Here is a 15,435-nt window from a genome sequence, read left to right as displayed (position 1 = left end):
AGTTTCCTGACACATGCAAAACACAGCCCTGGCTTCCGGCATGGCCTGTGAGTGGCTCTGGGACCAGCCTTGTCTGCCCCTTGCACTTTGCCTCCCACGTGGCTTGCCCTCACTCGGGCGCTGCAGCCATGCTGGCCTTCTGAGTTTTCCTGGAACATTATCAGCTTGTTCCCACCTCGGGGCCATTGCCTGTGCCCTGTCCCCTGCTAGGTAGGTGCCCTCTTACCCCACCTCTTATCTTCCATGACTGGCTCCCCGTCTTTCTTAAATGCTAGCTTCCCCCTAACGGTCTTCCCTAAACTCCCAGTCTGCTTTCTTTCTTTTTTTCTTGTTTTGAGACAATCTGGCTGGAGTACAGTGGTGTGATCTCGGCTCACTGCAACCTTGACCTCCTGGGTTCTAGTGATTCTCCTGCCTTAGCCTCCTGAGTAGCTGGGATTAGAGGTGCCCACCACCACACCCGGCCTAATTTTTGTATTTTTAGTAGAGATGGGGTTTAACCATGTTGACCAGGCTGGTCTTGAACTCCTGGCCTCAAGTGATCCGCCTACCTCGGCCTCCCAAAGTGCTGGGATTACAGGCGTGAACCACCGTGCCCGCTCCTAGTGTGCTTTCCATCATTCCATGCCACGCTTCCTGCTTCAGCTTCCTTGTGACTCTGATCTCTATTTTTACTTGTCGTGTGCATTTCATGCTGGTTTATTTGTCTTCCTGCCCATGGATGACAAGCTCCACCAGGGAAAGGACTTTATTAACCATGTTCCCCTAGCACCTGGTAGGTCCCCTTTGCACTAAAAGTGCTTCATGGTTATTTGTTGAATAAATGAATAATAGTAGCAGGTTGGCCACAGAATAGCCCTTGCCAAACAGCCCACGACTGGGCAGGGAAACTGCAAAGAAATCAACATGGACTGACTGAAAACTTACAGGATAATTATGTCTGTTGTGAGTGCTCTCTACAGCACCCAGTTCAGCAGAAATATGAATTTCTGACCCCTTCTGGGGGAAGCACACCAGGTGGATCTGCAAAATTGTCTTGTCAGGTGTATATCATCATCCCTGTCTCCCAAATGACAAAACTGAGGCTCAGGGAGGTGCCCTGAAAGCCAGTGTGGAAGAGTGCTGGGCTTTGAACCCAGGGCTGGTGGATTGCACGGCCCAGCCTGCCTCCCTGTCAGCACCAGGCACCAAAGCAAGCAGAGCAGCGCTGGAAACTATCTTGATGCCACAAGGATTTTCAAGTTCCCTGGGAGCAGGAGCAGTGACTAACTAACTGCTCAAGAGGAACAGGGTACGCCGCAGTGTTAGACAGTCACTCTGAGCTATGGGCCTCTGGGTGACTCTGGCTTATTTTTTTAATACTTGCCTATAATTTCCAAAGCTTTTACAATGACCTTCTGTTACTGTTTTAAAAAGGGAGTTTTGTTTTTTTTGTTTTTTTTTGTTTTTTTTGGAGTCTCGCTCTGTCACCCAGTCTGGAGTGCAGTGGCGCGATCTCAGTTCACCGCAGCCTGCGCCTCCCGGGTTCACGCCATTCTCCTGCCTCAGCCTCCTGAGTAGCTGGGACTACAGGTGCCTGCCACCACACCTAGCTAATTTTTTTTTTTTTTGTATTTTTAGCAGAGACAGGGTTTCACTGTGTTAGCCAGGATAGTCTCAATCTTCTGACCTTGTGATTCGCCCGCCTCGACTTCCCAAAGTGCTAGGATTACAGGCATGGGCCATTGCGCCCGGCCAAGGAGTTGGTATGTTTTAAGCATCTCACTTTAAGCACCACATCTGGTGGGTCTTGATGAAGAAGCTGGAGCAAGGCTGGATGCGGTCGCTCACGCCTGTAATCTCAGCACTTTGGAAGGCCGAGGTATGCGGATCACTTGAAGTCAGGAGTTCAAGACCAGCCTTGCCAACATGGTGAAACCCGTCTTTACAAAAAATACAAAAAAAAATTAGCTTAGCATGGTGGCGCATGCCTGTAGTCCTAGCTATTTGGAGGCTGAGACAGGAGAATCGCTTGAACCTTGGAGGTGGAGGTTGCACTGAGCCGAGATCGAGCCACTTCACTCTAGCCTGGGCGTCAGAGCAAGACTCTGTCTCAAAAAAAAAAAGAAAGAAAAGAAGCAGCTGGAGCCCAGGCCCCCTGGAGACAGGGATGTGGGTTTGAACCATTCCTGTGCAGTTTGGCCCCAAGTTGTTGGCAGGGTAAGACAAGATTATGAAAGTAGAAGCCCTTTGTAACCAGAATGCTGCCGTTGGAAACAGGAGTGTGCTTTGCTACTGACTCTTAGTTTAGTTTGTGGGGCAGGGACCAGGGAGTTGGGGAGGTCTGGGGAAGTTTCCTGAACTTTGGTTTCTGTTCAAGGTGAGCCAGTTGACAAGAACACAAGCTGCAGGTTGCCATTTCACATTCATTCCTGGAGCCGGGAGCCCTGCCAGTAGCTCCAGCTTTCTTCCTCAGCAACAATGTGGCCTTGGGCAAGTCACAGATCCCCACCACGCTTCACTTTTCTGTGAAAAGTGGGGTAACAAGCACCTACCTTTGATATGACTGGGTGGATAAATAATATGATTCGTTAGAATAGGGTTTCTAAATCTTTTCAGACCTGTCATGTTTTTAAATGTATAAAGTGCCAGCCTAGGCAACATGGCAAAACCCTGTCTCTACAAAACGTACAAAAAATTAGCCAGGCATGGTGCAGCGTGCCTGTGGTTCCAGCGACTCAGGACGCCGAAGGTGAAATGATTGCTGGAGCCCAGGAGGCGGAGGCTGCAGTGAGCTGAGATCCCGCCACTGCACTACAGCCTAGGTGGCAGAGCAAAACAAAAACAAAAGTATAGGCCAGGCGTGGTGGCTCACATCTGTAATCCCAGCACTTTGGGAAGCCGAGGCGGGCAGATCACTTGCGGTCAGGAGTTCGAGATCAGCCTGGCCAACATAGTGAAACCCCATCTCTACTAAAAATAAAAAATTCACTGGTCGTGGTGGCGGGTTCCTATAATCCCAGCTACTTGGGAGGCTGAGGCAGGAGAATTGCTTGAACCTGGGAGGCAGAGGTTGCAGTGAGCCAGGATCGCGCCACTGCACTCCAGCCTGGATGACAGAGTGAGACTCTGTCTCAAAAAAAAAAAAAAAGAAAAAGTATAAAGTGAAATACACAGGTTTACAAAGGAAAGCAGTTCTCCTGGATTATAGTATCAATTAAAACACCAAATCTAGCAGTCTAATGGAACTCCCCTAATTTCTTTTCTTTCTTTTTTTTTTTCCTGAGACAGAGTCTCACTCTGTTGCCAGGCTGGAGTGCAGTGGCGCAATCTCGGCTCACTGCAACCTCCGACTCCCTGGTTCAAGCGATTCTCCTGCCTCAGCCTTCTGAGTAGCTGGGATTACAGGGACGCACCACCACACCCAGCTAATTTTTGTATTTTTAGTGGAGACAGGGTTTCACCATGTTGGCCAGGATGGTCTCGATCTCCTGACCTCATGATCCGCCTGCCTTGGCCTCCCAAAGTGCTGGGATTACAGGCGTGAGCCACTGCGCCTGGCCCAGAACTACCTTATTTTTTTTATTTTTATTTTTTTTGAGATGGAGTCTCGCTCTGTCGCCCAGGCTGGAGTGCAGTGGTGCCATCTCGGCTCACTGCAAGCTCCGCCTCCCGGGTTCACGCCATTCTCCTGCCTCAGCCACCCGAGCAGCTGGGACTACAGGCGCCCGCCACCACGCCCGGCTAATTTTTTGTATTTTTAGTAGAGACAGGGTTTCCCCGTGGTCTTGATCTCTCGACCTCAAGTGACCCGCCCCCCTCGGCCTCCCAGAGTGCTGGGATTACAAACATGAGTCACCGTGCCCGGCCTCACCTTTTTTTTTTTTTTTTTTTTTTTTAGCCTGCATTCATTCGTGTGTATGTGTGCATGCGTGCGCTTGGGTTTTGAGCGGGGAAGTGACGTTGGCGTATGCATTACACAGATATCCCTGACCACTAAATGGGAGCATATTGGAGGGGGCCTATTGGAAACTTGGCAAGAGATGTTGAAGACCTGAGAGATAGCCATGCTTGTGGAGAGGATATGAGGGACTGCAAGGTGGGGAAATATTTATGAGGTAAAGGTGGAAGAAACTGGGGGTTGGCTGAGAACAGGATGATGCTCAGAGCTGTGAATAGAGGCAGGGAATAATGGAAGAGGAGTAGGATTAGGGGAGAAGACGCTGAGTTCAGTTTGGAATGTGTTCAGTTGGAGAAACACCCAATCCAGCTGAGATGGCACCAAAGAGGACTTTGAACACAGAGTCATCTAAGTTGGGTCTTAAAGGAAGAGTAGGAGTTGGGAAGGTGTGTGTGGCAGAGGCATTCCAGGTAGAGGGCGCAGGAAGTCATAGGCAGCCTGGATGTTGGACTTCCAGGTACCACTACCCAGAAGATAAGAGATCTGGCCGGGCGCAGTGGCTCACGCCTGTAATCCCAGCACTTTGGGAGGCCGAGGCGGGTGGATCACGACGTCAGGAGATTGAGACCATCCTGGTTAAAACGGTGAAACCCCATCTCTACTAAAAATACAGAAAAAGGGCCGGGCGCGGTGGCTCAAGCCTGTAATCCCAGCACTTTGGGAGGCCGAGGCGGGTGGATCACGATGTCAGGAGATTGAGACCATCCTGGTTAAAACGGTGAAACCCCATCTCTACTAAAAATACAGAAAAAGTTGCCGGGCCTGGTGGCGGGCGCCTGTAGTCCCAGCTGCTCGGGAGGCTGAGGCAGGAGAATGGCGTTAGCCCGGGAGGCGGAGCTTGCAGTGAACTGAGATTGCGCCACTGCACTCCAGCCTGGGCGACAGAGCGAGACTCCGTCTCAAAAAAAAAAAAAAAGAGATCTGAGGCTGAAATACTGGGTAGGGGGGTGGGCCTGGCAGGAAGAAGAGATAGGTGAGTCATTAACATGACTCATGTTATCATGAAATGCAAGAGCTCATCTAGGGAGCTGGTAGTGAAGAGAGCAGGAGCACTGTCCCTTAAATGGAAGCTTGGGAATGTTGGTCTTGAGACCTGGGCACAGTGAGAAGAGCCCCTAACAGAGAAATCTGCTTCTTGTTTTGTTCCTCAACCATGCACGGAGGCATCTCCATGACAATACATAGAGATTCAATAGCTACATTGTATTCCATGCTATGGATATAGTATAATTTAATTAATTAAGTTAATCCTTTAGTGGCAGACATTAAGATTTCTTCTAGTTTTTCACTTACTCTTAAAAATAATACATCCTCGGGAGGCTGAGGCAGGAGAATGGTGTGAACCCGGGAGGCGGAGCTTGCAGTGAACCAAGATGGCGCCACTGCACTCCAGCCTGGGTGACAGAGCGAGACTCCGTCTCAAAAAAAAAAAAAAAAAAAAAAAAAAATCCTAGCTGGGCGTGGTGGCTCATGCCTGTAATCCCAGCACTTTCAGAGGCTGAGGCGGGCAGATCGCCTGAGTCCAGGTGTTCAAGACCAGCCTGGACAACATGGTGAAACCCTGTCTCTACAAAAAATTAGCTGGGCATGGTGGCACATGCCTGTAGTCCTAGCTTTTCGGGAGGCTGAGGCTGCAATGAGTTGAGATTGTGCCACTGCACTACAGCCTGGGCAACGGAGTGAGACTCTCTTAAAGTAGTAATAATAATAATAATAATACGTCCTACACCTGTAGTCCCAGCTACTTGGGGAAGCTGAGGTGGGAGGATTACTTTAGCCGAGGAGGTCAAGGCTGAAGTGAGCCATGATGGAGCCACTGCACTCCAGCTTGGGTGATACAGTGAGACCCTGCCTCTAAAATAATGATAATAAATAATAATAATACATCCCTGGCTGGTCATGGTGGCTCACGCCTGTAATCCCAGCACTCTGGGAGGCTGAGGTGGGTAGATTCCTTGAGGCCAGGAGTTCAAGACCAGCCTGAGCAATGTAGTGAAACACTGTCTCTACAAAAAATAGGAAAAAAAATTAGCCAGGGGTGGTGGTGCGTGCCTGTGGTCCCAGCTACTTGGGGGGCTGAGGTGGGAGGATCGCTTAAGCCTGGGAGGTCAAGGTTGAAGTGACCTCCAGCTTGGGCGACAGAGACCCTGTCTCAAAAACAAAACAATTATAATCATACTACATCCCTATGCAAATATAATTGAGTACATACTACATCTCTATGCAAATATAATTGAGTACATGTGCAGGGATTTTCGTAGATTAAATTCTTGGAAGTGAAATTTCTGGGTCAAAGTGAAAGGACATTTTAGCATTTGGAAGATTTTTGGCTGCAAGCAACAGAATTCCTAGCTCAACATGGGAGTTTGTTTTCTCACATAAAAAACCAGGTGGGGCAGTTCCGGAAGCAGGTAATGTTTTGAGTCAGACTTATTTTTTTTTCTTTTTTTGAGACGGAGTCTTGCTCTGTCGCCCAGGCTGGAGTGCAGTGGTGCCATCTCGGCTCACTGCAAGCTCCGCCTCCTGGGCTCACGCCATTCTCCTGCCTCAGCTTCCCGAGTACCTGGGACTACAGGCGCCCGCCACCATGCCCTGCTAATTTTTTTGTATTTTTAGAAGAAACTGGGTTTCACCGTGTTAGCCAGGATGGTCTTGATCTCCTGACCTTGTGATCCGCCCGCCTCGGCCTCCCAAAGTGCTGGGATTATAGGCGTGAGCCATTGAGCCTGGCCTTATTTTTTTTTTTTTTTTTTTTTGAGACAGGGTCTCACTCTCTTGCCCAGGCAGGCTGGGATGCAGTGTCCATGATCTCAGCTCATTGCAACCTCGACCTCATGGGCAAGGTGGTCCTTCGATCTCAGCCTTCCAAGTAGCTGGGTCTACAGGCATGCACCACCATGCCCGGCTCATTTTTTGTATTTTTTTGTAGAGACGGGGTTTCGCCACATTGCCCAGGCTGGTCTCGAACTCCCGGGCTCCAGCAATACCCCGGCCTCGGCCTCCCAAAGTGCCGGGATTACAGGCGTGAGCCACTGTGCCTGGACTGGGTCAGGTGTCATTAAATACCTTTAGTCTGTCTTTCTGCTCTGTTATCCCATGTGTTCATCTTGTTACACCTGGGCATAGAGCGGCAGGAAAAGGAATTCTTCCTTGTGTTCCAGTTTCAGCGTGAATAAATCCTGTACCAGAAGCCCCTGGGCTGACTTTCCCTCCTTTCTCATTGGCCAAGATGATGTCACATGCCCTTACCGAAGCCAATCACTGGCAAGGGAAAAAGACCATTCTGATTGGCTTAGCCCGGTGAAGGTTCACCTGAGTGCTTGGGAAAGGGACAACCTTGAAGGAGGAGGGGGAAACTGGCGGCTGGGTGCAGCCAGCAGGGCCTGCGTTGCTCTTTTTGGTACATGTTGCTATATTGCTTCTCAAAGATGATTCCAGTTTACACTGTCAGTGTATGCACAGGGTTTGGGAGTGTCAGTTTCTCTACCCTCGTCAGCCAGGCTTGCTTTTCACCTTAGTCTCATGGGTGAAAATGGGCATCTTGTGGTTTTTTTGTGTTTTTGATTTTGTTTTTGAGACAGTTTCTCTCTGTCGCTCAGGCTAGAGTGCAGGGGTGCCATTTCGGCTCACAGCAACTTCCTTCTGTCTTTCGGGTTCCAGCGATTCTCCTGCCTCAGCCTCCCAAGTAGCTGGGACTATAGGCACCCACCATCATGCCCGGCTAATTTTTTTTTTTTTTTTTTTTTTTGTATTTTTGTAGAGACGGGGTTTTTACCGTGTTGGCCAGGCTGGTGTTGAACTCCTGACCTCAGGAGATCTGCCCGCCTCCGCCTCCCAAAGTGCTAGGATTACAGGCGTCAGCTACCGCGCCCGACTGGCATCTTTTTTTAATCAGTGAGTTTGAGTATCTTAATGATTGATTTTCCTGTGAATTTCCTTTTTATGTTCTTTCCCCTTTTGTATTTTGTATTTTTATTTTTATTTTATTTTATTTATTGATTTTTTGAGACAGAGTCTTGCTCTGTCGCCCAGGCTGGAGTGCAGTGGCCCGATCTCGGCTCACAGCAACCTCCGCCTCCCGGGTTCAAGTGATTCTCCTGCCTCAGCCTCCCGAGTAGCTGGGATTACAGGCGTGTGCCACCATGCCCAGCTAATTTTTTTTTTTCTTTTTCCAGAAGAGTCTTGCTGTGTCGCCCAGGCTGGGGTACAGTGGCACAGTCTTGGCTCCCTACAACCTCTGCCTCCCGGATTCAAGAGATTTTCCTGTCTCAGCCTCCTGAGTAGCTGGGATTATAGGCATGTGCCACCACGCCCAGCTAACTTAATTGTTGTATTCTTAGTAGAGACAGGGTTTCACCATGTTGGCCAGGCTGGTCTGGAACTCATGACCTCGTGATCTGCCTGCCTCGGCCTCCCAAAGTGCTGAGATTACAGGCGTGAGCCACTGCGCCTGGCCCCCAGCTAATTTTTATATTTTTGGTAGAGATGGGGTTTCACCATGTTGGCCAGGCTGGTCTTGAACTCCTGACCTCAGGTGATCCACCCACTTCGGCCTCCCAAAGTGCTGAGATCACAGGCATGAGCCACCGTGCCTGGCCAGAAAGCCAGTCTTGAATTGCCAATACCATCCCTCCCCCATCCCTGGGCAGCGGCCACGTGGTGCAGAGAGAGAATTCATCCAACAAAATACTGAATCATAACTTGATTTAACCTTAATTAGCTCCGTATGGGCCCTGTCTCCAAATATAGGGTTTAGGGCTTCAACATATGAATGGGAGAGGGGGCACAAACATCCAGGCCATAACACCCTCCCTGTAAGAATTTTCTGGCTGGGCGCAGTGGCTCAGGCCTATATTCCCAGTACTTTGGGAGACTCAGGTGGGACGATTTCTTGAGCCCGGGAGTTCGAGACCAGCCTGGGCAACATGGCAAAACCCCATCTCTAAAAAAATAAAAATACAAAAATTAGCCATGTGTGGTGGTCCCAGCTACTCAGGAGGCTGAGGGGGGAAGATAGTTGAGCCCGGGAGATGGAGGCTGCAGTGGGCCAAGATCACTGCACTCCATCCTGGGCAACAGAGCGAGACCCTATCTCGAAACAAAGAAATTTTGTTCCCAGAGGAGGGAAGGGTGTGGGGTGTTAGGTGCCTGGAGGGATGGGGCCTTTGGTCTCCTGATGCATTGTTTTTTTTTTTTTTTTTTTTTTTTTTTTTTTTTTTTGAGACGGAGTCTCGCTCTGTAGCCCGGGCTGGAGTGCAGTGGCCGGATCTCAGCTCACTGCAAGCTCCGCCTCCCGGGTTTACGCCATTCTCCTGCCTCAGCCTCCGGAGTAGCTGGGACTACAGGCGCCCGCCACCTCGCCCGGCTAGTTTTTTGTATTTTTAGTAGAGACGGGGTTTCACCGTGTTAGCCAGGATGGTCTCGATCTCCTGACCTCGTGATCCGCCCGTCTCGGCCTCCCAAAGTGCTGGGATTACAGGCTTGAGCCACCGCGCCCGGCTCCTGATGCATTGTTAATGAGGCTGCCTGATGCCTATCTCCACAGTGTCATTGAACCCAGGATCCAGGCTGACTGCATGGCTTTGAATAACTTTCCTAGCCTCTTAGAGTACTATTTTTCTACCTGATGGGGATGTTGTGAGATTTAAATAAATCTCAGTTATTTAGTGACAACTCATTTTCTTGTAGAGCAAAGCTAGAGATAGAATGGCCCTTTTGTTCAAAAGCTCCTGTGACTCCTCTGCCTTGGAGTGGAATCCACAGTCTGCCCCCTCTACAAAACCTCTATGGGCTGGGTGCTGTGCGTGGCTCATGCCTATCATCCCATCACTTTAGGAGGCTGAGGTGGGAGGATCACTTGAGACCAGGAGTTTAAGACCAGCCTGGGAGGCCGGGAGCGATGGCTCACACCTGTAATCCCAGCACTTTGGGAAGCCGAGGTGGGCAGATCACAAGGTCAGGAGATTGAGACCATCCTGGCTAACATGATGAAACCCCATCTCTACTAAAAGTACAAAAACTTAGCCGGGCATGGTGGCGGGTGCCTGTAGTCCCAGCTACTCGGGAGGTTGAGGCAGGAGAATGGAGTGAACCCAGGAGGCGGAGCGTGCAGTGAGCCAAGATCGCGCCACTGCACTCCAACCTGGGTGACAGAGCGAGACTCCGTCTCAAAAAAAAAAAAAAAAAGACCAGCCTGGGCAACATAGCAAGACCTTGTCTCTACAAAAAATTTTAAAGGTTAGCGAGGCATGGTAGCGCACACCTGTAATCTCAGCTACTTGGGAGGCTGAAGTGGGAGGATCCCTTGAGCCCAGGAATTTGAGGTTGCAGCGATCATGCCATTCTGGGCAACAGAGTGAAACTGTCTCAAAAAAGAAAATGAAAATACCTCTACATGTGGTCTTCCCTGCTAATCTCTCTGACCTTCTTATTCACCACCCTCCGCACTGCCCACTCTGCTCCATCCTTACCAGCCTCCTTGCACGTTCTCAGATACACCAACAAGGTGCCTCCCTCAGGACCTTTGCACTCACTGTTCCCTCTGCCCGGAGCCCTTTCCCACCAGGTATCCACAGGGCTGGCTCCCTCACATCATACACGTAGATCTCCATTCAAATGTCAAAGTGAGCCAGACGCAGTGGCTGATGCCTGTAGTTCCAGTACTTTGGGAGGCTGAGATGGGTGGATCACTTGAGGTCAGGCGTTTGAGACTAGCCTGGCCAACGTGGTGAAACCCTGTCTCTGCTAAAAATACAAAAAAATAGGCCGGGCATGGTGACTCACGCCTGTAATCCCAGCACTTTGGGAGGCCGAGGCGGGCAGATAACAAGGTCAGGAAATCGAGACCATCCTGGTTAACATGGTGAAACCCCGTCTCTACTAAAAATACAAAAAATTAGCAGGGCATGGTGGCACGTGCCTGTATTCCCAGCTACCCGGGAGGCTGAGGCAGGAGAATTGCTTGAACCCGGGAGGTGGAGGTTGCAGTGAGCCAAGATTGCGCCACTGCTCTCCAGCCTGGGCAACATAGCGGAACTCCCTCTCAGAAAAAAAAAAAAAAAACAAGATGTAGCCGGGCATGGTGGCAAGTGCTTGTAGTCCCAGCTACTTGGGAGACTGAAGTACAAGAATCGCTTGAACCCGGGAGGTGGAAGTTGGAGTGGGCTGAGATCATGCCACTGCACTCCAGCCTGGGCAGCAGAGTGAGTCTCTGGCTAAAAAAAAAATCAAAGTGGCCTTTCAGACTACTCAGAATTATAGCACCCTGTCACTCTATCTTATTATTTTTTCTTAATTGCGTGTATCCTTCCTGTACTATGTGATATATTTATTGTCATGTGCCTCTCCACTAGAACATACGTTCTAAAAGAAAGCCTTTGTCAGCTGGGCACAGTGGCTCACACCTGTAATCCTAGCACTCTGGGAGGCCAAAGCAGGCGGATCATGTGAGGTCACGAGTTTGAAACCAGCTTGGGCAACATAGTGAAACCCTGTCTCTACTGAAAATACAAAAATTAGCCCGGTGCGTGGTAGTGCACACCTGTATTCCCAGCTACTCCAGAGGCTAAGGCAGGAGAATTGCTTAAACCCAGGAGATGAAGGTTGCAGTGAGCTGAGACTGTGCCACTGCACTCCAGTCAGGGCGATAGAGTGAGACTCCATCTCAAAAAAAAAAGAAAAAAGAAAAAAAAGGGGGCCGGGCGCGGTTTCTCATGCCTGTCATCCCTGCACTTTGAGAAGCCGAGGCAGATGAATGACCTGAGGTCAGGAGTTCGAGACCAGCCTGGCCAACATGGCGAAACCTTGTCTCTACTAAAAATACAAAAATTAGCTGGGCATGGTGGTGGGCTCCTGTAATCCCAGCTACTCGGGAGGCTGAGGCAAGAGGATCACTTGAACCCAGGAAACGGAGGTTGCAGTGAGCCAAGATGGTGCCATTGTACTCCAGCCTGGGTAACAGAGGGAGACTCTGTCTCAAAAAAAAAAAAAAAAAAAGTTTTCCCTTGAATTTGAGGGTGTCCATAAGGTATTGTAGCTCAAGCCTAAGGGCAGGTGGCCTCTATGCCCCTTGTCCCTTGAGGGCACCACAGTCTAGGAGTCCAGGGGGCCGTGGGTGGGGAAGACACCGCCCTGAGGGCGACGTGGGGAAGGGAATGAGAGTGGGAGTGAGAGCACCCAATCACAGGGCCCACAAAGTGGGGGTGGCCGACGGCAACCCGGCTTTGCTGACTGATGGACTGTGCTCTCTCCCCCAGAGACTGATGGAGAGGCAGAAACGGAAGGCGGACATCGAGAAGGGGCTGCAGTTCATTCAGTAAGCCTGCATGTGGCCAGGGCTGGACGGCTGGGTGGGCAGGGGTGGGTTCTCTGAGAGCCACACTCTCCCAGCGCTCCCTTTTCTCGCTGCTGAGCCTTTACTGCCAAGGCTCCTGTGTGTGCTGGGGTGTGGGCAGGTGGGAGGAGCCAGGAAGAGGCTGGTGTGGCTGGGCGTGAACTCCACATGCACACATGCTCCCTGGCCCAGGTCACCCTTCGATCTTGTCCAGTAGATAATTCTACCCTCACCCTTCACATTTGCACTCCCTGTTAATTCTCTTGCATGACTGCACGAGTTTTCTGATCAATCAATAGTCCCTGTTTATGGAGCACTTACAATCTCAGTCTCTACACTGGGACCTTCACATCTGTGTCTTCTTTGAGACAGAGTCTCTCCTTGTTGCCCCAGCTGGAGTGAGTGGTGCTCCTGACCTCCTGGGCTCAAGTAATCCTCCTGCCTCCGCCTCCCATGTAGCTGGGACCGTAGGTGCACACCACCATACCCAGCTAATTTTGTTTGTTTGTTTGTTTGTTTGAGACAGAGCCTTGCCCTGTTTCCCAGGCTGGAGTGCAGTGACATGATCTCAGCTTACTGCAACCTCCCGGGTTCAAGCGATTCTCCTGCCTCAGCCTCTTGAGTAGGTGGGATTACAGGTGTGTGCCACCATGCCCAGCTAATTTTTGTATTTTTAGTAGAGATGGGGTTTCGCCATATTCGTCAGGCTGCCTTGAACTCCTGGCCTCAGGTAACCCGCCCACCTCAGCCTCTCAAAGTGCTGGGATTACAGGCATGAGCCACTGCACGAGGCCAATCTTTTTAGTTTTTTGTAGAGATGGGGCCTTGGTATGTTGCCCAGGCTGGTCTCAAACTCCTGGGCTCAAGTGATCCTCCTACCTCAGCCTCCCAAGATGCTGGGATTACAGACGTGAGCCACCGTGCCTGGCCAATCCATCATCTTCTTAGTCTTCACAACAACCCGTGAAGTAGGTAGCCTTATTTCCATTTTGCAGATGAGAAAGTTGAGGGTCACAGAGGTTAAGCAACCTGCCTCAGCCTCCCGAGTAGCTGGGATAACAGACGCACGCCACTGCACCCAGCTAATTTTTGTATTTTTAGTAGAGACGGGGTTTCACTATGTTGGCCAGGATGGTCTCGAACTCCTGACCTCGTGATCTGCCCTCCTCAGCCTCCCAAAGTGCTGGGATTATAGGTGTGAGCCATCACACCTGGCCCGACATTTGTTTTTGTTTTGTTTCTCTTTTTTTTACACACAAAATATTTTGAGTAACCTTTTTCTCTTATTGCTCTCAAGTAGATCCCCAGAGGCATAATTATCACAATGCTAGTGAAGCGTAGGCATCGTGGCCTCTCACTTGCACGAGCCCCTTCTAAGGCCCTGGAAGGCATGCACCCTTGCAATCCTGTGTTCATCATTTTGTGTTCTTTTTCTTAAATAGAGCTCCCCATAAAACTGGAGTTTGGCCGGGCGCGGTGGCTCACGCCTGTAATCCCAGCACTTTGGGAGGCCGAGGCGGGCGGATCACAAGGTCAGGAAATCGAGACCACGGTGAAACCCTGTCTCTACTAAAAATACAAAAAATGAGCCGGGTGCAGTGGCGGGCGCCTGTAGTCCCAGCTACTCGGGAGGCTGGGGCAGGAGAATGGCGTGAACCCAGGAGGCGGAGCTTGCAGTGAGCCAGGATCGCGCCACTGCACTCTAGCTTGGGCGACAGAGCAAGACTCCGTCTCAAAAAAAAAAAAAAACAAAAAAAAACTGGAGTTTGCCTCCATGTTCCCTTATATACTCCCCACTTTTGTTCTCTCACACAGACCAATGAAACACTCCTTGCCTTTTCTTTTCTTTGTGATGGGGTCTCCCTGTGTGGCCCAGGTGGGTCTCAATCTCCTGGGCTCAAGCAGTTTTCCTACCCCAGCCTCCCATGTAGCTGGGATTGCAGGCGTGTCCCGCTGTGCCCAGCGTACTCCCTTGCCTTTTCTCACCCAATGTCACCGCAAACTGGGCCCCTTTTCACACAACCTCGGTGTCCATGTTGCTCTCCCAGAGTGAGTGTTCATATTGACACAACACATCCTCCTTCCTCAGTGCACAACACAGTCACTTTTCCTGGCTGCTTCTGGAGGGTGTGCTGCGCTGGGCTGATTTGATTAGGAGTTTTGGGAGCACCTAGAGCATGGCCCCAAGTTCAGCAGCCACTCCCTGGGCCGTTGGCCAACCCCACGTTGCTGCCATGCCTGGGAGTTTGCAAACCCTCCTCAGACTTGGTCATCAGAGGGGCTGCTAGCTCATCTCTCTTCATGGGTGGCAGGTCCTCTCCCGTTTTTGGGAGTGAGGGTTTGATTTTGGGGAAGTGCTCCAATTTATTCAGAGGCCAGTCTGGTGAACAAGGTGACTCCGGCCACTGCTGTCTTCCATCAGAAGAGTTCTGTGTCCCCAGCCTCAGTCACTGATATCTGTGGAGCTGGATCCCCAGCCCGGTTCTCCCATTTCACCTACAGGGTCATTGTGAGGGTTAAGGGGCCAGGTGGTGCTTGGGGTAAATGTTCACTCTTGTCCCCTCCTTCTCCTTTCCAAAGGGGAGTTCTAGGAAGGCCCAGTTACAAGGCAGCCTCCCTGAAGCCGTCTGTTGGCCTCCTAAGGCTTTGCAGGAAGCACAGTGGGACTCACCGCTTTTCATATCAGTCCTGCTATTTTTGCCCCACTCCTCCTACGCTGTGTTGCTGCATGTGTGCCTCATGTGCTTAGCACGCCCTGAGAGCCCTAAGTGAATGGAGACAGGTGGGTTGGCCCCAGCTTGCGGAGGACCTTAAGATGTCTACGGCCGGGTACGGTGGCCCATGCCTGTAATCCCAGCACTTTGGGAGGCCGAGACGGGCGGATCATGAGGTCAGGAGATTGAAACTATCCTGGCTAACACAGTGAAACCCCGTCTCTACTAAAAATACAAAGAATTATCCGGGCGTGGTGGCGGGTGCCTGTAGTCCCAGCTACTCAGGAGGCTGAGGCAGGAGAAGGGCGTGAACCCGGGAGGCAGAGGTTGCAGTGAGCCGAGATCGCGCCACTGCACTCCAGCCTGGGCGACAGAGCGAGACTCTGTCTCAAAAAAAAAAAAGAAAGATGTCTTAGGACACTGGTAGAGGGGAGGCTGGAGGCAGGAGG

General features: G+C 50.8%; 1 protein-coding gene across 9 annotated transcripts in view; it reads left to right on the top strand.

The window, feature by feature from the left end:
* Positions 1 to 15,435, top strand: part of ZC3H7B (zinc finger CCCH-type containing 7B) — a 62,038-nt gene that overhangs the window by 7,637 nt on the left and 38,966 nt on the right. For 7 of the 9 annotated variants that reach the window (XR_012418690.1, XM_045363548.3, XM_045363546.3 and 4 more), the window contains exon 2: positions 12,196 to 12,254. The exons of the other annotated variants lie outside the window; for them this stretch is intronic. Coding sequence is in view for 5 of the 7 variants with exons in the window: in XM_045363548.3 (XP_045219483.1) it covers positions 12,202 to 12,254 (53 nt within the window). In the remaining 2 variants the exon portion in view is untranslated. The remainder of the gene's footprint in view (positions 1 to 12,195; positions 12,255 to 15,435) is intronic. 9 annotated transcript variants of the gene reach the window in all.

This window comes from Macaca fascicularis, chromosome 10 (assembly GCF_037993035.2).
Source record: "Macaca fascicularis isolate 582-1 chromosome 10, T2T-MFA8v1.1".
NCBI lineage: Eukaryota > Metazoa > Chordata > Mammalia > Primates > Cercopithecidae > Macaca > Macaca fascicularis.
This window is presented reverse-complemented; position numbering and strand designations above follow the sequence as displayed.